The following is a 24,512-nucleotide window of genomic DNA, read 5'->3' on the forward strand; positions in this document are numbered from 1 at the left end:
GGTATTTGCACCCCTTTTTCTGGTGGAGGGGGGCTTGTCTTGGGATCAATACGTACCATTGTTGGCCTTTTAGCCCGAGGAAACTACCCCTAACTATATCATTAAAAGCAATCGATACAACGGACACCAGAAAAACAGCAGGCAAAAATAACCGCAACCCTCCTTCTGCTGCCATTGAGCTAATTTGCCAGATTTGTTTTCTTGTACACAGTCTACAATTCACATTTATTGATAGAACCACAAATTCGTTCACAATGCAGTGAATTTTTTTCCTCACAAAAATTCTGTTATTGACAAAACAAATTTAAACAGCAACATTAATCATACTGTTGAAGAGAAAAGTGCGAAAGAGTACAATCTTGGAACCAGGAAGTATACATTTTTAATCTTTCACCAGTAATGTCATCAAATAATTTTTTATTTCATATATACAAAAGTGTGTTGATATTCTTTCGTAGCAAAAGAAAAGAAGTGGAAGATAAACAATATAACCCGCCCATTTCAAAACTGATTCTATCTATTTGAGTTTTGATAATACTATCAAATCATTACTTATGACTTATTATGTTTGAAGTCTCACACAAAATTGAATTCCTGAGCCTTTGTAATCAAGATAAGGCCTAAGTTTTGAAATGTCAGAAAGTGAAAGTTGGCTTTGTCATTCAGTTTTGCTTTCAGTGAAAGGAAAGTGTTATTTCAAAAAATCACAATGAATTCATCATTGCAAAAGAAGTAATTGAGGAAAATAAAGCTGTCTAGTGGTATGCCTTATAAGTAGCAAAATGATAAGAAAGTTAGATGCTTCGAGCCCTGGCCTTCACAACAACAATGCATTGAACAATGTACTTATTTCATCTGGGTTGGTAAGAATGAAAGTGAAAGTTTTTGCACAATTTTTAATACAATCATACTCATATGGGCAGGAACTCAAGATGATGAAGAGAAGCCAGTGATATTGTGTGAATGTGCATAGTTGACTCATGTTATTCAAGCGTTCGTTTATACCAAGAGCTACTTGAATGCCTGAGAGATTGGGTTCTGTATGGCACTGTGAAGAACTCTTGGAAGACAAGCCTGTAGAATCGATTCAATATCTCGGCATGGAGTACATAGCCTCTTCCCTCCCAGTTTGTACTGTCTCAAGTAATTAACACCACATTCATGAATGTCATCTAAAAAGGTGGCTCAACAGGTCACACAAGTAAAGTCAAGATCCTTCACTTTGCGCTCTCAGACAGGGGTCATATAGGCTAATCCCCTGCTATAAACTCCTATTATTGAAAGGGGTGGATTGTGGCCCAATCAAGAAAGGGGGTTGTTGGGTCATTGGTTGTACAACTCCAGTGAGCTTTATGGTCCCTACACAGCTTGATGAATGAATGCCTTGGGGCTATCTAATCAGCCAGTCTTCTGGAAGAGGATAGTGTACCTGGGGCTTTGCAGAGGGCCATGCCATACCATACCTCTCTCCTTAATACTAGGAGCATGTGAGGAGGGCTGCTCAAGGCCCGGCCTGCAGAATGGAATAGACGGATGTTGCAGTAAATGATGTTCAGTACTGGAGGAGCTACATTGATAACTGGTCAATATTTCTTTCATTTTGATCATTCGTTGTGTGGATCTATAACATGTTCTAAAAAAACTTTGAATAATATTGCGTACATATCCAGTATCTCTGATGGTCTGACTAAATGGAATTAAGGAAAGACAATGGATTATATCGTATTTATGAGCTCTTGCGGTGCAGCTTGACAGGCTGCAGCTTGACAGGCATGATGGAAAGGTCAAGCTAGATGAATGTTCACGGCAAATTGAATAAGTAGCGCTGCTCTAGCATGAATCCTGTGACACGGAAGGTGAGTTCAGAAAGACATCTATGTTCTTATGATGTGTACGATATTCATTTTGTTTTATTGACCTTGTGATCCAGCCACCCCTTTCTTGATGCCTTTTGGTAAGGATGCAACAGCAGAAGAACTTTGTGATTTTTATCAGGAGAGGACACCAACAAGTCAAAATAATATTTCTTTTACCACTCATAATACCAGGTCTGTTATCGCATTGTTATGACATGGTATTTCCTTTGTCTGATAAATGTGAGAACCTGTGCTTTTATTATCATATCTCTTTGTTGATGGATATATAATCCAGTGTTTTGATCCTTGGGTTCTTTAGTGATGTCTGCTTACATCAGGCGATCACATCACAGCCTCATAGTCAAAGTACTACTATTTGAATTTACCGAAGTGAAGATTGTGTCTGGAACAAACTCCCTTGCTTCATTAGTGGACAAAAGAGGCATCGGAAAATAACATTTTTTTTTGTGAGTATGATTCGAGCTGCTACATGGTAAATTATTTTCAATTCTTTAGTTTGAAAGTTCATATGTATTGTTTGTGAGAAGAACAAGTGTGACCATTCTAATTTGTGTCAACATAGTATTAATCATGTTTTGTGTTGGGATAAATTTATCTGGCAACAACCTATACTTAAGGCCTATCTGATGAGATCAGATCAAGACAATCGGCATGATGACAGTAGAGACTTTTAGGAGTAGTGAACGAGAACGTCGTAGCAGTCCTCTGATCGCTCGAGTCAACATCGTCGTCTGCCCTCGTTCACTACAGTCCAGGTCGGATGACTTTAGATTTCACTCGACCTGTACGTGTACGTACTTCCACTTGAAACAGCGCGATAACCAGCGGGTCATGACACGCTGCCCGACCCGGAAGATCTGGCGTACCATCGCCTGGCGACCCGGTCGGGTGATGCGAAGGTGCAACTTGTGCACACTTGCCCTTTCACTTGCTTTGATTCCTTTTTACGCGAGTTAGGATATATATCGATATAAATTTTGAAGATCAGAAAGCAATTTCAAATATGATAAACATAATGCATCATACAACTTACATTGATATTGTGAAAAAGTCACTGAAAACTGTGTTTTAAAAGGGAAAGGTTGAACTTCATGCTGAGCTTGAGCGGTTAAATGACGTCACTCACGTGCACGTCGACTATGATTTAGGAGAACCGCAAAATGGATGTGGCGAGGTTCTCGATTCTGATAGTGGACGTGTATGAGGACCTGAGGCATATGGAACGCCAAAAAATGACGTCATCTCGTACCAGTTGACTATGTCAACGTGCATTTCTAAAAGTGCTCAATGTTTTTATCAGAGCATGAAACCAGAGGAAGCTCCTATGTTGCAAACTAAGCTGTAATCGTGGCAGGTAATCCATTCCCAGTAAGCCCCCCCCCAAAAAAAATATATCATTTGATATAAAGTAACCTCCAATCTCAGAGTAGGTTAAGTGCTTGTGAAGGATAGAATCTTTGCAGTATGATGCAGGATAAGGGGCTCAAATCCTAAAGATAGGTCTTGTGAAAGGAAAGAAACCTTCAAAATTTCAGCTCAACAAATGAAGAATAGATAGTTAGGCTCTTTGTAAATAAACAGTCCAACCTATTAGTTTTCTTGCGCCCGTTTTGGTGTGGTTTCCTTTGGGCTATGTCCACCCCTAAAGTTACTCCAGGAGTCCAGGGTCATTAAATTGGGCCGTTCAAGCATGTGAATCGATATCACATGCATGAATGTCAAGATAGGGTTATTGTGTAGTGAAGTTTACCAAATTAGGCTATAAATATGACATGAATGTAGAATGTAAAAGGTGAATATCAACATATCTATCTCCTTAGAATGTATCTATAGTATATGGTCGAAATGGAATATGTGTCTTTTCTTCTGTAATCATGCTTTTTTGACTATACTTTTGAACATCTATTAACATGTTCTTGGGTATTAAATATATTCATTTTTGTCAGAGTAAACTACACTTCAGTTTTGAGCATTTAGATGAAGATAAAAGAAGAGGCTCATTCAAAATCTCATCAGAGAATTGTCTTTTTGCTGGTTGGCCCGTGCCAGATTCAGACTCTTGTACTGGACATTTTATATTGACCATTAGGACAGAGGGGGCCATTGATTTCATCATCTTCTTTTATACTTGTTCATGGTGAAAAGCAATTATTGGATTTCCTTGAGCGAGTTCCTTATAAACTTTAGTGTCCTTATAGGTAATTTATAGAAGGGTGAAAAGTTTATCAAGTTACTTTAGAATCATCCACTTGTTCACCCCCATCCCCCTTCTTTCTGTTAATGTAAGGCTATGTAAGCCTTTCTTCACTGCACCTACTGTTATTAAATGCCTTTTTCATCTACAATAATTTTTGTATTTCATGAAGTCCCAAGACTACATCCATGATCATTATGTTACCTGTTTGGATCATTTACATTTCCATTCCCCAGGAACATTTAATTAAATTCAGGTGCTTGAATTAAAAAAAAAAGGAAATGCATACTGTGCCATGTAGAGTAATTCAAATCTCATAGTTCTTGGGCACAAAGACCAAGCAATATTACTAGGTACCGTAACTTTGCTTCTTGTTTCCATCAACTTAGATTTACTTAGCGGACATGTCACAATTATTCAGGCCTTTGACATTGAAATCATCATGAAAATTTGATTTTGGACCTAATTTGAATACTCCAGGAAGTGGGATGGAACTCAATATATTTACACAAAACTGACATGGTGACAGCACCCAGTTTAATACCCATCTATTTTTTGTCTTGATGGGGTGGGTCACACATGCAGGGTCGAAGCGGACAAAAGCTGCACCAGAATAGGGGATGGGAATACATTGGACCAACAATGAACCAATCGCAGGAACAGCCGAAGGCACTGTTGAATTGACTCCTTCGTCAATCAGAAACCTTTTCTCATTCGAGTCATACATCCAGAGGCCATATCTTGCCATCGTTTAGAAAATTATCTCTCGAGATGAATCATTAATCATGAGATAATGTGTGCTGGTGTGAAGGGTTGTCTTGTTTGATCCATGGGCGTTGATTGTACTCAAGCTAGGTTCATTAGGGCTATGCATAGTATGTTCACTTGTATGGTGGTGTATTCACTCATGTGACGTCAGAAAGGGCATTGATGAATGGTGTCAAGGAGGAGAATGTGAGATGAGAAGAAAGCGTTTATCAAAGGAAGGGCTAAAGTTAGTAGAGGGAGAAAGGGAATTGTTGATCAGTGATAGAAGACATAGATACTGTAGAGAGAGAGAGGAGGGGTCGGTGACATACACATTAACATGAACAAAAGTGAAAACATAGGCAAAAGTAAAATGATTAAAGATAGGCAAAGTATGGGCAAAGGCAACTCTTTGTATTAAATGAGAGGCAAGTAATTATGTCAGGCCTATGATCCCGAAGTGAAAACTCAACAGAAGCACACAGTTTTCCCCTGTAAATCAAAATGGGGGGCTTCCAGTAATCCAGTTACATGTGAGCCTGCTGGATTAGTTGAATAATAATCCTCTACTCTAATACCGTGTTTACACAGTGACACGGCTCGGGGTTCGACACGCGAGCCGTGCTCAACACGGCAATTTTATGCTGTGTAAACGCGATCAGTGTGATCCGCGAGCCGTGTCGAACACGGCTTTTTTGATCCGCCAAAATCGTAGGTTTCAACCCGCGAGCCGAGTCAGACTCGGCAATTTTTTCGTGTGTAAACAGAAAGCCGTGTCGAACTCTCTTGACCAGGTCACTGCACGCGCTTTCACTTTTGGCATTGTTGTTGTTCGCATGGACAAGATTCGATTCCGGCGGTGAATTTCCCGCGTTTAATTTGCGACGTCATAATTCTTCTTCCGTTCGAGATCCGCGAGCCGTGTTGAACTCGCCTTTTTATATGTACGTATAAACGCGATCTCTGATCCCTTCTTCGCAGTGTTCAACCCGGCTCGCGGATTCAACACCCGAGCCGAGTCAATGTGTAAACACGGTATAATTGAATGAATGGATTAAGCCCCTTTATATCAGGGACCTACCACAGTTTGTCAGTAATGCCCATTAGGTGGAGAATCAATGGATGTATTATCCGGGCATAAAATGAGTTAATCTCCATGATTATATTGTGGATCTAAAAATACAACTTTGATCTTTATTTATGTAATGTTGATAAATGAATTGCCATCCAGGTTTCATTACTTTAAATCCACTTGATAATCCATCCCCCTGTAGTCAGTCCTGATTGAATTTGACATTTTTTTCTGAAGTATTTAGGATGACTTAAAGAAAAATGTAATTTAAGTTTTGTTCGGATTCCTCTAACTAGCCTGAAGACTGGTCAGGAATCTCTATAGAAGCATGAATGTATGTTTATATATTTTTTTTATAGCAGGAGACCATGGTCCTTTTGGGGCAATCAATATTGTATAGTACTTTGATAATAAAGGATAAATGTTCTCAAAGAAAGAAATGAAATGAAAAGATAAAATCATGGAAATCCATGACTGATGCTCCTAGAAAATCTGGTTTGAAACATAAAATGATTTAGAAACAGATTTTAATCTTGATTTATGTAATACACTGATTCAATTATATCTTGATGACACATTTTATTGTGTTTCTACTATCCTTGAATGCCTTCTATGGAATATACTTTTGATAAATAGCAACCAAGGTTTCCACCAGTACCTGACGATAATTATTGAAGAGTTATATCAATAGTCAAGTTCAGAGGTTAATATTGTGGTCTGGAATTCCTTCACTCCACTTTGCACTGAAGCCGATCTCTTGGCTTGGTTTTGCGGCCAAGCTGATCCCCCATAACACCCCCTCTGTTATGGCCCATGGGGCATAGTCCGTATCAGCGGGTCTTTTACAATTCTCAATCTTTACACCCCCATGCGCTCTCCTCACCAATTCAAACGTAGTTTCACTGTTCATGCTCAGTTGGTGGTTTAGTCTGGGAGTGCACTGATGTGATAAGCATCAGTTGGTACATAGCAGCGAAGCTACGGTAGTATCGCAGCATTCGCTTCACCAGCATGTACTTACCAATCGTCCACTGAAGCTCTGACTTTACAACAGACTAGTATTTGTTTAGTGGAGGACTTGTGTCAATGGAAAGCAGTTTTTTTCTTCCTTTTCTTGGAGTGCTATTTGCTGAAACGATAACCCAAAGCTTACCATTCTTGTCGGAGTATTTGCTCTGACCAAGTTGGTAGTTTTGATAAAAGGAAAGAAGACTTCCACTAACGGTCCAGCATAATAAGGTGGTCTAATTATAGCGGTCAGTCGGCCGTGATGAGTGGTCAAGAGTGGATAACTTCCTTGAGGGTCTTCCCAAGTTACAGCTAATTCTACTGAGTGAAATGCAACCTACACAGAGACATGCATGCCTGAAGATTCACTCATTCAGCCATTAATCTCAGCTCTTGTGAAAGGTTCTTTCATTCCTTCAAGAAATCAGGAACTATTTTCGCTTTTATTTGGCACATGCATTCTTCAAGACAGCACTGAATCACACGTGCATTTCTTTCTGACGTTGCAAAAGGGAGTCAGAACATATTTGCAATAGATGAAAAATTTGACTTTAAAAGCTACCTGCCTGATTGTTTTTCATCAGTTTGTTTGCATTCAACTCAAGCTGTAGGAAGAGGGATTGAAGGATTTATTTATTGATCACAAGACATCTTAGTATCTAAAGGATTCTTTCTAACCAGTTCACTCAAAAGACTGCCTCAAAAAACGACTATCTGCAAGGTGACATCTTTGCTTTGATCTAACTTTTTTAACCCTCCAAGGAAGAAGAGGAAAGAAAGATGCCATAATGGATGCAGACATGCAGATGGAGACCTACGCTCTGGATGTACAAGTGCGTCAAATCCAGGAAGAGCGCACCCGCAGGAAGGGGGTTCACTGCATGAAAGGGTTAGAAGGTGTGAAGGAGGGTCGTCCAAGCTCTTGGTACCTGTTTAGCGGTCCAGTCGTGACCAAACAAAGACGACATTCCGAGGGTTCAAGGCCTTGTGATCAGGTCCGTCTTTTCATTAGTTCAGTCTTGGCCTCATAATGCCCCAGGCGCCGTATATTTGTGAAGGGGAAGCTATAGTTGAAAATATCTCTATTCATTTCTTTATGAGGAATGAATGTCGGAACCATTGAATTGCAGTCACACAATATGATTTTCATATACAGGAATTAAATAATAACATGTTTGCGGATTTGTGGAATATTTCTCTTCCATTGAATGCACAATTGCTTTGATGTCATTAAAAAAAATATATATTTACTATATACCAATACTATTTTCTCTCAATGTATGAATTCTGGTATTCACTGGATTAAGTCATTGCATAATATGTTTCAAAGCATTGATATACTCTCAAACAACCTATTGAAGGTTAACCAAGAATACATCCAAGTTGTTTGGCATATAAATATGTTTAGTGAGTCCTTATTAATATTTACCAAGACTTGTGTTGATTCTCACAGACCTTGCTACTTTTTTATTTGCTGAGAAAATCCATTCAAAATCTGACCAGCTTATCCAGATCATTTTGGAAGCTCAACAAGGGCAGCCTATATGGTGTACGAATGACAGTAAACCAGTAATTGCCGGATTTTAGTTTAATTCATATAATTATCAACATGATTACTCTACACACCTCTTTTTGAAGTAATTGTGTTGTTTGTTATGAATGAAATTCATTGTTGAGTGAAATGTGAGCTGACAAATGATGTTTGGGATTTGAAATAAATACATTCAGTTTTCTATATCTGACTCGGACTTGAGATGAATATTCTGCGAAAAATGTAACCTCAGTGCATGATTTGTTTTGATTTTAATTGATTTGCGGATCTGTGTATACCATTGTAATGCAAAACTCTTCAGACGGGTATTTCCCACTAATAGTCCATTCTATTCATTGTATAACAATTTGAAACCATTTTTATTTCATTAATATTTGTTAATCACTGATGTGTTGTATTTTGCTAGGAATCTTTGCAGAATAATGCATTTCCTGACCTTTATGATTCTCTATATGAGTGGTACATAATGATTGAACAATGTTGATTTAATACTTAAACCAGAGGAATTGAAAACCAAAGGGTATCGAAACATCTTTGAATGGTGCCACAAGGGCTGCATTACACTAATTTTATCTTTTTGAATATTTCAAACTTACTCATTTTAAAACAATTGTTCATACATGTATTTGATAGAGGCTTAACTTCATCACCTGATTGGGGATATGGGGATCATAAAGAGACAAAACTTCTTGACTTTTGAAAGAAAATTGATAAGAAATGATGTTTTTTCAATATACATTAACCCATTTTTTCTTCTTTTTTTTACTGCAGGTACAACGTGTGTCACAGTATGACAAAGTGTTACATAATCTGCTTGAAGACAGCTCCAAGTCTAGGACCGGACACCCTCGGGACCATGAGAGTCTTCTAGATCCAGAACAAACTGTTAGAGAGGTAGGTCTAACCGTGTATCCCTGGTCTAACGATAACCTTTAGTTTAGAATAAAGTCTAAGGATAAGGCTTTGTGATTATACAATGTTTTTTTTTTCTCTCTGGGGCCCGATTTGAGTTTTTAGTCAAAACTCATCTTTCCTATTCTCCTTCTGAAAGGATAAGTATGTGAAATCATAGTGTTAATGTTCAGAAGTGATTACCTCAGAATTACTCATTTCCGAGCAGTGTGCTCTCTTTCAGATTTGCGAGATGAGGGACATATTAAAGCTTATGTTCTGGGCTCTTCTAAACATTCTTGACTAAATGTATTGAGTTAGACATGTATAGTTCATTATATTCTTTTAATGAAAGTGCTTTGGGGATATTATTTTTAAAACAGATTGAATGATGATGCACAGTTTTTCTCCCTACTCAACTTTTATATTTGTTTCTGTTGACTTGAATGAAGGCCTAAAATAGGGAAAACACTATCCTCTTCAAGTCCGATAAGTCAATATTTAATCCAGCCTGGTTACATTTAAAGGAGAGCACACAAATCCCTTTCTTCTCTGGTCAACTTTGAAACCGATTGAGTATTTGATGTAACCCCTACGGTCTGCTTGGTTATTGTCAGAGAGAGCCTGGTCTAAAGATTTTGACATGCTCGTGCAAAGCCATATCAGCCATAGAAACAGCATAGTGGTTGAATCAATAGAAACTAGGAAACAAATTATCGACTTGCTCCGTCAATCATTTTGTCTTTAATTTCCTTAATGATTGGGACTGTAATAAAATGCATGCATTTGCTGAATTTACTGTAAACGTTGAAACAAATTCATCATGCTGCAATGATGCAATTCCTAAAGTCTTATGAAGAGTTTTTTTTATAGGTCTTGTATATAATATTCCTTAGCTTTATTTGGATATGTGATTACCTCATAAAGTTGCTGATTCACAACAGTTTCTCTTGCAGAAAAGTATTTTAATCTTCAACAGTTTGTTTTTAGTCTTGTTTGTCTTATTATTTGCTTTAGGTATTGTTTTGATTAACCAGGATGTGATATGATTTTTGGGAAGTTTGAGTATTAAGATTTCAAAGGCAATAAATCAATTTATTACATATGAGAATGCAATGGGGAAAAAATCAGTTCGTTGTAATCAGTCATTTCCAAACCTTTAGTTTCATCCTCAAATTCATTCAAGTTCATTTAGAATAGAATCCGTCAGCTGAATAGTACGATTTGAGCTCTTCCGATATGGTCTAATGACCCAGCAAAGGTTTAATACCATTGAATCATCTTCAATCAGAGGCACTGTATTGTTCTCAATGGTTGTTGGTGGTGAAGATCAATTTCCATTTCTTTTGTGATGTATCCTGAAAAAGAAAATAAACCACATGCTGTTTCCTGTCCGGGTATAGACAATCTGTGATTTATACTTCAAGCCATTACTTGGAAATGATCTATGAAGTATTTGTATCAACGATCAAGTGCATATTTCTCAAGTTAATAATGATGAAACCTGAGTTGAAGGGTTTGTTCAAAGTGAAACTACCTTGCAATACAAACTAAATCATCAAAATAAACAATTTTAATAGTTTTGTTAAACACAATGCTATACTGTATATTGGTAAATGAGGCATTTATGTTGATTAAAAATCCATTTCCCCTACTGACTCATCTGTAATGTATATTTAAAAAAATTTGTATAAGTATACTCACACAGATCTTTGTTTAAATTTGTGTGTTGCATATTGGTCAAATAGTCTAAAATCTGTACTGCAGATTTGTCAGATGTATTTTCAGGGAGCTTGTGTAGTCAATATTGCAAACTAATACCGTGTTTACACAGTGACACGGCTCGGGGGTTCGACACGCGAGCCGTGCTCAACACGGCAATTTTATGCTGTGTAAACGCGATCAGTGTGATCCGCGAGCCGTGTCAAACACAGCTTTTTTGATCCGCCAAAATCGTAGGTTTCAACCCGCGAGCCGAGTCAGACTCGGCAATTTTTTCGTGTGTAAACAGAAAGCCGTGTCGAACTCTCTTGACCAGGTCACTGTGCGCGCTTTCACTTTTGGCATTGTTGTTGTTCGCACGGACAAGATTCGATTCCGGCGGTGAATTTCCCGCGTTTAATTTGCGACGTCATAATTCTTCTTCCGTTCGAGATCCGCGAGCCGTGTTGAACTCGCCTTTTTATATGTACGTATAAACGCGATCTCTGATCCCTTCTTCGCAGTGTTCAACCCGGCTCGCGGATTCAACACCCGAGCCGAGTCAATGTGTAAACACGGTATAAGTTCAATGTGAACCCTTGGCTTCAGCATCACTCACTTGCACAGTGGTATATGAGTACAGCCACAATTTTTATGATTGGGACTAATTAAAGATCAAAGGGAATTGCTTATTTCATTGCACTCTTTTTTTTATTGGTTAATGAGTTTTACTGTGAAGTATCAAATTGGACCCCAACTGGGACATTCCATAGTACTATTTGGTTTCTTGGTTTGGAAATTTTCTGGCAAAAAAAAAATCATCCAAAATATGATTTTATGATCCCAGTTCTATGATTATATGTTTGCACTAATCCAATTGATTTTTCTATTGATATTTATTAATTTTTATTTGTTTGTTCATTATTATTATTTGGGAGATGGGGAAAAGTGTATTAACACCTCCCCCCCCCCAACTCTGGCTCCATTAATGCTGATGATTATAACCATATCTTTTAAAGAAGTTCCAACAGTTAAATAATTTATTGCATGGAGGAAGTCATGGCCTTCATTTTTTGTTCTGAAGTTCATTAACAACAGATTTGTCATTGTTTCCTCACTCCATTGCAATATTTGAAAAGACAACGTTTTTTTACGATTAAACTTGACCTTATTGACATGGCTTAATGATCTTTATTACAATTAATAAAAACTGGAGCAGTCTTTGTCACACCCAAACTGCCAGCACTCAGCAAAGGTTTATCGATGACTATAAACACTGTATTTCGTAAAGCGTTTGAAACGTTCTTGTCTAATTTGCATGTAGTTCAATGCACTGCAGTAATTTACAGCTAAAATACATATTTGTATTATTTCGTAGGTTTGGGATGAAGCTGATTTATCCAGAGAGAAGATATTGTTTTCTTTTTTTTTTAAGATATACCTTATTTATGAAAAGTGTGCTATAACTCCCTAGCCTCCCAAGCAATAACTACCTTATAGTTCAAAGTGGGATGTGTTTACTAAGTGCAAAATTTTGGGCTGCAATTATACCCCCCCCCCCATCCAATGAAGGTTGCTGATAAAGGCCTACCATGTGCAATACAACTTATTGTTGATAATCCTTCAATACTTTGTATGTTTTACAACTTTCTTGTTGATAATTCTTACTCTTTATTTGATCTCTTTCGCAATATTTATTTGATGTCCCCGGTTATTAAGCGATAACCCAGGACCTTTGTATCTCATTTGACAGTGTTTTACTTGATAACAATACATTAGGATTCAGGGTCCTGCTATAAAACAAATATTATCTATTAGTATCTTCTAATTAGGTTAATATTTGAAGTTTTTAGAAGAGTTTTATCATGCAATCACTCTAGCCATGTTTTTTTTTTCAAGTCAGAGCATAAACACAATTATTATGAGAGAAAAAAAGCAATATGCCTGCTGATATATTCAAATCTGCAAATAGGGATTCTACTCTTAGTATATATGGCAATTAATTGGTCCGGCCCCCATGTTACAAAGAGTTACGATTGATATGATCAACCACAACTATGGAAAGCCAGCAAAGCCAACATCTAAAATGCATGTGTGTTCAAAATCTTTTCTAGATTTGATGTGCACTTGTATAGTTTATCATTGTCTTGATAATTTGGTGTGTTCCTTTTTGTTTATAGAGGACAATATGCAAATTTTCTGTAAGAAAAATTATGACACTGATGGACTTCCATATATAGTTGAGGTTGTTTGGGTCGATCGCATCTCTTTGTAAGACCGGGCCCAGATCTTCATCTATCAAGCAACCTGTTGTATGCCATAAATGTAATATGAAAAATACTTGGTGGGATATAGTGTAATTATTAACTATCATTTTGAGGAAAATTGTAATGTGATATTTCATTGTCAAATTCATGTTTAGTCTATTAACATGGGAAGTGAGGGGGGTGACATCTTTATCCTGTGGGTGGGGTTGTCTTGTGTAAAACACTCTATTGTCTTCAAGAATACAGCATATGATAAGATTGCTTCAAAACAAATATCAGATACTACCCTTTAACTATCAAGTTAATCTTACCATTATCTTTTGACAACCATTTGAATTAATCTCAGTGGTACAACAAAAGCCTCCTGCAACGCTTTACGTATAATGAAACAAAAAATAATATTTGTCAGTCATGAATGCAGAAATCAGAGAACAATGGCTGGAATGTTATCAACAGATCTGCTTTTTGAAGGAACCATGAAAATCATTTCGGAGAGATGCAAGCAAGAGATAGGAGGTCAAAAATAAACAAGTTTTGATAAAAGAGGATTTACCCCAGACTGCTTTTGATTCTTATCTGTTTGTTTGTAATGAGTGATCCATATTGTATGAGCCATGAAATTTACATCTGTACAAACTAAAGACAACATTCCTTTTCCCTCTGTTTGGTTGTTGATTTATCATCATCAAATATTTTATATCTTGGAGTTTTTTTTTCTTCAGAGTACACCCCACCACACATATAGTAATTGAATCAGGACGTGTCTGTAATAAAACAGAAAACAAGATATCTAAATATGTATTTCATATATCAGTGTAAACAATGTTATTGTGTAAGGCAAAATTTCTTAAATGTCCATTCAACCTTTTAACCCTTCTCTCGCTCCTAGATTGTGAAGGAGCAGAAAGGGGAGCTATGCTGAGAACAAGTGGAAAGTCACGAGTTGTATAAAGCTTGGCTACATTATCACAAACTCTGTTAAAAAATGAAAATATAGCCCTTGATTCATGCTCAACCCACAACTTGATTGTTATTCTTTTTATCCTTTCGTGTGTCATAGATTGTAAAAGAGCGAGAGGAGGAGATGTGTCAGGCAGAGAATGAATCCAAACTTCTCCAGATCCAGGAAAGGTTTACCCATGATGAGCTCAACCTCTTTGGAGCTAAAGAGATGACAAAACAACAGGTTAGTTCCTTTATTTTTTTCTTCAAGTTTTGTTCTTTTTGAAAACAAATCTGTCAAGGTTATATTTTTTTTTGGTAAACTTTTTTCTTCATATTCGAAACAAAACCATTTTTTATGAAAAATTGTCTTTTTACAATTTTTGTTTTATTGTCATTCTCTGTTTATTTTAGGGCATTCTTCTTTGTTTCTTTTTTCATTTCCCCATTTTGTTCTTACTACCTCACTACATAATATTGTGAGCTACATTTAGATTAACAAAACTTTCATGTAGATGTACAAGAAAAAGTGCAACTATTCATAACCATGGACTCTTTAGTTTTAGGTCCGATGTATGCTTTTCAGTCAATTAGTGTATTTTCATGTGCTTGAGAATATGCCATCTGGATCTCAGTAAAGATCCCATTTTAATTGTTTCCTTGCAATTTCTTTGTTCTGGATGTCTACTTCCTGAAGAAATCATCCAAATAAGAGATAACATCGTGTAGGCCTTGAGAATTGCATCTTGAACTCATCTGGTCTTCATCGGCGGAGGCTTCTTCCTCTAATTATACAGGCCTATCTCTCTATCTTTTTCCCCTCTTCTTTCTTTCTCACCGGTCTGTGTTTCAATTTCGGCAGATGAGCTCAAAGGTCATTGCAGATACTGTCTTAGCAGATGCTACATCTTCGGGGGAATGTACCCTGAAACAACTTGTCAGTGAGTTTTACTGATACATTCGCTCTGAGCCAATCAGTTTGAAGGATTTCAGTAGCTTATAACAGATATCGGTGACAATCACTGTGTGAACATTATTAATGATATGATCCCCAGGTTTTTTTTAAAGATTCCCCCCATTTTTTTTTTAAGTTTCAAGCTATCTGTCTATCCAAGAGCATCTCCGAGGGTATCCGTCTAGCCCTTGTCTGCAGGATCTCCTTGATCAGCATGGGGGAAACCAATTAGGCAATGCGTTTGTTTCTTTGATCTTCTAAGGTTTGGTGACAGATCGCGACATTGAAGAGGGTTTTGGTTTAGCTTCATTTCTGTATGGGTCTCATGTTCTACAATGCAACATTATCTGTTACATATCAAAGGCTGTTGTTTCCTCATATCAAGGGCTATCTCCACACAATTGGATGATTATCAAAAGATGACAGTTTTTGTACCTTGTTTGTGTGCTATATATGGATTCTGTTTCAGTGAAGAAAAGAAAAATCCTTTAATAGTTTTTTACTGGAACATTACTCCTATGAAATAAGAATAATGCTTTGTGTTCTGCAAAGAAATCAGATAGAAAATGTAAAAGAAATACATATATTTGGAAGGGTTCAAATCTATTATAGAAACTTGAAATGCAAAGAATAGTGGTTTTAGCATTATTGAACATTCATATTGATTTTATACTTCATCTCCTAATTGTTGTAGTCCTTCACTGTAAAAACTGCGGTGTTAAAACTGATACCAATTGGTGTTAATAGAGGACCACACCCTGAGGTGTTAAAATTACACCCTGGAGATTAAACATAACACCAAAGAGTGTAAATGTAATAATAAAAGGTGTTGTAATAACACCTATATGTTTAAAACTAACACCACCAATTTAACACTGGTGTAAAATAACTGGTGTGGTCCTCTATGTACACCGGTTAACACCACAATTTTTGCTGTGTTTATTTCTTCTTCAATAGACCAAGCTGTCACGTTTTGTCTGCTGACATTCCCAACCATGATTACACTTGATCACTTAGTATTTCCCAGAACACTTCACTCTTCTCTTTGCTGGTAGTGTATTTTTCACTTTATGATATCCATTATTAACTAGCTGGTGCCGTAATATCAGTTTTATGATTTCGTCATACCTGCTCTACCATTAGGCCTAAACTTTGGTTTCATATGTATATAATGGCCTATATTTCTCACATTGCAGTTTAACATATGGTATCTTTATACTATGTATTTAAATTTGTAAAATCGAAAGCAAATGTTACATGTTTTAGCTGTCTGGGTGAAAAGTTTTGAAAGTGAGAACAGAGCTATATTAGTGAAGAAAGTGCATAAAATGTTAATTTCACTAATCGGAGTTTTCATTAACAGCAATAATCTTATTGGCCTGATTCTAGAAACGCAAAAGACAATGCTCAAAACAAAGAGAAAATCATGACTGCCCCAGCTCGCCTTCTCAACAAAGCTCAGTCAAAATCTAGGTATCTCTTTTTTTTATTGCCCCCATTTCTCTCAATGTATCTTCTTTATTTTTTTGCTATCTAGCTTGTCCAGCAAACACCAACTGTTGACCCTCTGTGTTCTGATTCCACCTCCAATTTAATATAATTGCAAAAGCATTTTTGTTAGAGAGCACTGCACTCCTTTCATTGATGTCCATGATTGTGTGCAGTCTGAAAAGCATAATTGTTGTGAGAAGGGTATTGAAATGGGAGCATTCCTACCCCCTCCTATTATAGTCCAGCGAACCCCCCTCCTTCATTGTCTCCTGTGTTTATAATAACAACCTCATCTCATACCCATCCCATTTGTCTTCATACGCCCAGGGCCATGTATTGATTCACACTCAAATAGTCGGGTTCACACGGCAATATATGAACTCAGTGTTGTCTTAGGTTTTAGTTTAGAATTGGAGCACCAAAGTTAGCTTTCCTGCCCTTCACAGATGTTTATATCGGTAGCTATGTTCATACTTGGATTGGAAATCATATGAAGTCAAGCTGGAAAGTGGGCTGGATTTCCATAACCCTTATACACTTGCTTATGATGTCCCCTCTCCATACGTTTTGTATTTGTAAAACTGATGGTCCCGTGTGAACATGATATACTAAAGAGACTGAAGATGATATGAGCAGATTGTTATTACAAAATGGACTGTACTTCTATGAACCTTGGAGAGGAATGCAGCTTGATAATAGAGTATTGTGATTTTTCTTTTTGTGATATTCAATGTAGAGCATGAACAACATTTATAGATGGGAGGGATTTGCAATAGATTTGATTTCTTAAAAGGGAGTCAGATCAATCGATAGCTGCAATAAAATATATTTTTATGTTTATTTGGTTATCATTGGAAAAGAAATAGTGAATAAGTCATTTAATGACAAATTATGCGGTCTATTATTTTGAAGTTAGTACTGTCCATGAAGATTAATTGGAAGGTGATTGGTTGATTGATTGGTTAATGTATCCTGATAAGACACAAAGTGACATTACTCATTTGATAATTCATTGCATATGGAATAGAATTAGTATTCATAGCATAGAGGATGGTTAGAGGAGGGGAACATCCAAAAGAAAAAAAAAACAGGAGGAAAAGGCGGATTTAGATGTTATCAGCTCTATGCATAATGGTAAGTGTAACTTGAGTTTTAAAAGATAAATGAGCAAAAAGGGCCATGATTTGAATACTATATAGTGTTTTCTTCTCTTTTGCATTATTTGCCAATGAGCTAAGTAGCGTTAGCATAAAGGATTAGCAGTGAAATGTGGAAAAAACAGTAGCCCCATGTATAGCTTCTTGTGTTTGGGAAGCACTTCTCGTTAGGTTGTGAAATATTGTACATACCACAGGTATATGCAATTGTAACACTGTTCTTTTCTCAAGAATTTGTATTCAACCATTGTCAAACATGTATATTGGACAATAGAGGGTGAAAGTTTTTATAATCATTGGGCGAGAGCCCCCATTCCCAGAAGAAATGCAATTGATCAGGATTATCTGGTAGAGAATCCGAATCTTCCAATCAATTGCAAACTTACAAACTCTTTAATAATCATATTGGGAAAAATTGGGATCAACTTGAACAAAGCTTACCTGCGAGGTGGGGCTTCAAATGTCACACCGATGTAATTAAATATAACACGTTTCTTTGAAGAGTCTCCTCAGAACTCAAGGATTGGATGGAAAAAGCATCCATAAAAATGTTTTATTCTTCCATCATTGTAAATATTTATAACAAACTCATGTAGGCCTTCTTGTTTCATTGAAGGGGGAGGGGGGTAACAATTTTGCTTATTCACCTAGCCTTTCTAAATCATGTAGCTTTTCATCACGCATTGTATACCCAGTTTTGACAAAACTATTTTAACATCAAAATAAATTTAAAAAACAATGTACATATAAATAAACTTTTGTTTATTGCTATGATTCAATTTGATTCTAAGTTTATTTCAATCAATCAATCATAAAAATACAAATTTTAATAAAAAACATGAAATTGGGAGCCCCTTGATGTTGAAAATAAAAAACTTGTGAGTGGGGCGCCACCACCATGGTACAATTAAATACAAATCAATATAAAAGTACAGGAAAGTTAAACAGCGAATAACACCATTGAAATACAGGGCGAAGACACTGGATTAATACAGGAAACAAACAAATAAACAAGAAATGATAATTATAAAGTCATTGGGACCTAAAGTGTGCTATTCATCACCCAGATATATTTAGATATTGTTTCTCAATATTGATTGACACTACGCATCAATGTGACCATCATTTATATCAGGTGTGAGATCTGACAAGAAAATCACCAAATATTGCCATGATTGTTTGATGTTTTACACAATAGCAGAGATCACTGATAACGATCTCTAGAGAAATCATCCGTTACGTGACGTAAGGCTGTAATTGTCCGTGAATACTAGAGCAAGCACGGGTAGGAAATGTCCATGGATGTGACAGCTGGCGTGATTTCTTAATGACATATTTCTTGATGAAAGATCACGTATTCGTAGGACGATGGATTTATTTAATCCTTGTACAGACTTTATATAGGCTTTAGATTGAACGTCATGCATCATAAACTTGTGATAAAATAGAAATGCCTGTTGTTCACACGAAGAGATGGACTTGGACTAAGAGAACCATGAGTAATCCTTCCTGGGTGATTAAATGAATATTATTACAAAATTATGTGATATTTTGATAGATTTCAAGCATTTGTTGGATCTCTTCTGGGCTTTGATTGCATTTTGAGCTATATAAAGATGGTACGTTGGCAAATTTTTATAAAGACATTGCTTTCTTGTTATTTGATGCGTTACATGTAAGTATTATATAAACTTAATCATTAATGTTCCCGATATATATATATATACACTAAATCTATTTATAGACATTTAGGTGTAATTTGAGTTAGTCTCACTTCTATATCACCTAGAGTATGTTCTGATTTAATGGAAGATTGCATTTTACACCTATTTCATAGTTCTGGTTTGATATTTGATCATGGCTCAATTATGTAGCGTAGGCTTTCCAGATGCCATGTGGAGATGGAAAGCTCCTCTTCCAGACAATTTAGAAATTTCCTCTTTGATTTGATCAGGGAGAAACAAATCAGCATAGTCTGGAGAAACATGAAATTTGATTTTGATTTCTTAATGCATGCACCCCATGAAAATGAAGGCAAAGGATTTGATTGAAAGTGGCAGTTTATGACCCTAGTTACCCTCTTGGCCCATGACCTGGGCAGGTATCATGGTGACAAGACTTCAAACTTGACACCCCTTACCGGCAGCTCACCCGTATTTACGCTTGCACTCAAACGTGGGTAAAATGGTTTAATCTTTGTGATCTTTGGGTAACAGGTTCCAAAATTGTTTGAAAACAGAATGTGATCATGTTCCATGTGTGATGTCTTTAATCGTGAGATTTGGTTTCATCACAGTATGAATAGTAATAGAAACCATGAAGATTTTTTGTTGGGGGGGGTGGTGGGTGGGATAGGTGTTATTGGAGGAAGGAAGAGTAATGGTTAGTAAAGATCAAAAGTTTGTGCTATTTGCTTGTCTTTTTCCTTTCGTGATGATTATATCCTGTGGACATTTTGTTTAATTTTCCAAACTGAAGAAATCAGTATTTTTGTTTTCTCCTGTGAAACGCAATACTGAGAACTCCATATCTGTCATCTGCCATGACAGTTCCACAAATGAATTGATATCTGACCACATATGAAAGAGAGATTCATGGACGAATCTACCAATTGGGAAATGTGATTCTATCCATGGCGCACTTTATAGTCATCTAGACATTGAAAGCTAGGTCAAGATACCTTGTGAAGTTGTGATATATCATGCAATCCATACCCGCCCATCGTTTTACCAGGGGTGTCAAAACATCCGAGGTACGTAATACCAGAATATGCAGGGTAATAATGGCCTATTCACACTCATTTCTTAAAGCGTGCATGATTTGAAATGACATTTGTGAGTTCGTGATCTAGCTGGTGGGTTTAGAGCAATTATTTTCATCTGTTCATGCATGAAAGTGTGAGAGTGATACCAGTTTTCTAATTTCACTATTAGTATTAGGCTCCTTTCAGTGATTTTAAGTTAAAGCACTAAAAACGTTGTGCATTCAGTTGTTAAAGATAATCCTCATGGTTTTCTGAAGTGAGGTTTTTAATCTTGATTAAAGCATCGGATCTTGAGGTTCTATTCAGGAATGTCACTTTTAATTGTGCATAATTGCACCTGATGTGAAAGTCTCTATCATGGACAAGTTACTGGTAGCTTCGGCTTGCACTGTCTACAGTGTATCACAAATGCCAGTGAGTTACCCCTCACCAATCCCCCCCCCCCCTCCTTTTTGTGTGTCCCATCTCAGCTCAGTCTTCTTTTTACCCCCCCCCCCACTTCTCTCACCAATGTACTTATCTGAATATTCTGATCCCTCCTTGCACCCCACCCCTCCTCTCTATTCTCACCAATCACATCGTCTCTTTTCGCAAGTCAGTAATCAAACCCCTCCAAATCCTGTCATATCAGCCGTGATTGTATACCTTCATTCAAATCGGCGACTCCAAGAGCTAATCCCCTTGAGCAACCAGTGAAAGTAGCTTGCTTTTCTTTGGAGTCTATTCAGTATCCAGACCTCTGAGCCGGCCTGACGTAGGAGTATTATAATGCTGGTAGTAGATGGATGGCTTCGCTTGACCAACGGTCAGTCGCTGCTCCCGATCTCTTCTCACTAGATACTGTTTGAACATCATGTAGAGGCAGACGTTGGTTGATAAAGCAATTAGGAAGTCTGCATTGTCTTTGAGTGTAATTGCCAGAAGTGATCTTGACTGGCCGATAATTTGTTTGGAAAATTTCAGTTTGGGATCTGTCTGTGAGCTTTCAAGGAGTTTATTCTTAATTTTTGGATGTGTAACACTTGTAAAAGTTGACAAGAATAAGAAGAAACATATATGTAAACAATTACCTACATATGTGGATGTTATTCATGATTTCTGTTGCAACTGTTTCTGATATGGATGACTGACATACATGACTTTGGCCAAAAGGAAGATGTACTCATAGCCAGCATAACTTATGACTCCAGTCAACTCTTAGGAATGTTCTTGGTCTCACTTATCAATGTTTCATCATGTTTATACATCAGCAGAGATCATTCATTAAACTGATAAATGTGAAGCCCGTGCAGGTGTCTTGATAATACTTTTCAGTTTACGAATTTTCTGACTGTATCCATCATGCCATTGGCTAAAAGCCGCTCGATGCCTGGCTCCCTTGCAAGGCAATGGGTAAGTCTGTCCAGTATTTCTGTTCTTCGGAATGTTTTATTACTACTGAATACACAGCGTAGACCTTGTTCAAGCAGATTGCACCACTGTGTATACACATCAAATCTACAAACCTCTGTCATATAATTGCCAAGAAAAAGCTGTTTGATTAAATAATGAAGAAGCCCTTTGACCTACTTACTTTTTGTCATTCTGTAAAGAATTGCTTTAGGCATATGGATTAAGAAATAGGCTTTTATAGTAAGTTCAAATTTGAAAATAAGAGAATATGCTATAAATATGTTATTTTTGTTTCAGTTTCAATAGACCTCTTCATTTTTGTGACTTGTCTTTGCAATTTTTAGTTTAGGGCTTTTCGAATAAGCCATAGGCCATAAACATCTATTTAGATTAGGAGGAGAGAAAAAAAAACGAGGAAAAAAATGAGTGAAATAAAGCGGGAAGATAATTCAATGTGGGTGTGTGATCTCCCAAAACATGAATCTGCATCTGAATACTAGCTGCCCCAATTTCTTTCAATGTTTCAATTCTGACGATTCTGAATAGCGTCTGTTGTTCGAAATCAGGCCATCTTCCGGATTTACACAGCTTGACCACTTTTACAACTTTTTCATTTCCACTTTTTGACATTCTTGGCACTTCAAAGCACTGATTGCATTGTCGACTGTGTTGAGAGCAAATATGGTCTGAACCATTGAAATGTAGTACAATAGGTGCACAGACTTCAAAACCACAGCAACGATGCTCCTATTGTTGCTCTATTGTGACCTCATATTGCTAGAGGAGGATTTGCAGTGATAAGTGAAAGTGATGTGTGGGGTATTGCTTATTTGGTCAGATTTACATCATAATAAATGGATTTATCATAGAATGGTATAAAAGTAGAATTTAATGATAGTCTGTGCATTCTCATATTTTTTCAATTAATGGTCCAGTCTGACATCTATTTTTGTACAGGTTTACACAGCTGCCTCATTGTTGAATTTATTTTTTATTCATATCTTGCTATTTTTACTTTATACTCTACTTTATTTCAGGTAAATCATGTATGGCTTCCATCATTAATGGACAAAAATAACTCAAGGCTTTATACAAAACAATCATGTAATATTAGACCAGTTATGGTTTCCAAGATCCGGTATTGGATGATAAACAATAATTATTATCAGACTTGTTTTTATGAAGTTATTCATTGAATTCGAGCTTATGTGCTGGAGACATCTTGATTTGTTACCCACAACATGATTTATGTAATTGAGGTCTTGGTGATTGGATTCATTGTTCTTGTACAGATTACAATATTTATTTATGATGACATTATCTATCTTCTTTTTTTCCATACTTTGTAATTTGCTGAAATATTACATCTGTTGCATATGCTGAAAAACTCATAAACTGAAGATATTTGTACACTGGAAGATTGGCGTAGCATTTGATTTATTTTTATTCATTTTCATTGTGCTTTGAAATTTGGACATTTGTTGTTGCCATTGGAGTGGAGTGTGAGTCTTCTTTCAACTTTCTCTTTCTTATTCATCATCACATTCTTCTTGTATTCTTCCTTTATCTTTTCTATGAATCATTTATTCCCATTCCATTCTTTATATTTTGATCGCCTTCTCTATATAGTCCACTTTGCCTCTGCCGCCTTGATTGAAAATCCATTCACTCCATTGGTTATTGCATAGGCATGTGAAAAGTGACAAGAAATAGAGAATCTCCTCTCTACATGCAGTTTCTCTTTGATGAGCAGAGTTTTAAATCTTGTTTAATCTCGGCTTCACTGAGTTCTATTGAAAAGTTGGAGACTAGAAAAGGAAATAAACCAAGGACAACTTCTTTGTCATGAAAAGTTCTTCAAACAGCGCAGTATTGACACTTATCTTTTTTTTTCCGCTGCAGATGAGCCGTGATGGTATGAATAGAAAGCAATGCTCATGTCCTCCCCTTTTTAATCAGTTACATAATACAAATATAACTCATACTCCCGGCGATATGTGTGCATAAACCACATGGGGGTCGTTGGACTGGGCCCATTTTATCTACATTATTTACGAAAGATAAATGTTCTTCAAGGAAAATTATGGATCATAGAGGATCGTAAGTATTCATAAGAATAACTGACACATTTGAAGTAAATGTTCCCTATGGAAGTACGCAGAATGCGGCACAAGGTTAGAGTATGGAAATACCTTTCTCAATCAGGCTAGATTTTGTAAATAGGATAGAATTACTCTGAGCTTTTAATAGGTGTGCTGTTCAAGGTTGAGAGATTTGGTTTATCGAGGCAGGCCTTCTCAATAACTTATTAGTTATTCAAGTTATTTTTCCAAAATTATTTATTCACTTTTTATACTGGTATACATTGTCCAAATTATTTTATTGATACTATGTGGATATATTTCAAATAGCCATGAAATGTGATCTCTTCAAGAGAAAAATATATTTTTTCAGATTATATGAGAGAATCAGGCCTTCAGTCGTGATTTTTTTATAATAGAA

The 24,512-nt window shown here is 36.6% G+C and overlaps 1 protein-coding gene across 7 annotated transcripts in view; it reads left to right on the forward strand.

The window, feature by feature from the left end:
- Nucleotides 1-24,512, forward strand: part of LOC121413583 (rho GTPase-activating protein 20-like) — a 59,394-nt gene that overhangs the window by 10,248 nt on the left and 24,634 nt on the right. For 4 of the 7 annotated variants that reach the window (XM_041606451.1, XM_041606452.1, XM_041606454.1 and 1 more), the window contains exons 2-3: nucleotides 9,222-9,344; nucleotides 14,370-14,495. In XM_041606451.1, coding sequence (XP_041462385.1) covers nucleotides 9,222-9,344; nucleotides 14,370-14,495 — 249 coding nt within the window. Of the gene's footprint in view, nucleotides 1-1,748; nucleotides 1,857-6,813; nucleotides 7,894-9,221; nucleotides 9,345-14,369; nucleotides 14,496-21,387; nucleotides 22,011-24,512 lie in introns of those variants that run through there. The other 3 variants (XM_041606453.1, XM_041606449.1, XM_041606456.1) reach the window with 3 other exon arrangements.

This window comes from Lytechinus variegatus, chromosome 4 (assembly GCF_018143015.1).
Source record: "Lytechinus variegatus isolate NC3 chromosome 4, Lvar_3.0, whole genome shotgun sequence".
NCBI classification, from domain to species: Eukaryota; Metazoa; Echinodermata; class Echinoidea; order Temnopleuroida; family Toxopneustidae; genus Lytechinus; species Lytechinus variegatus.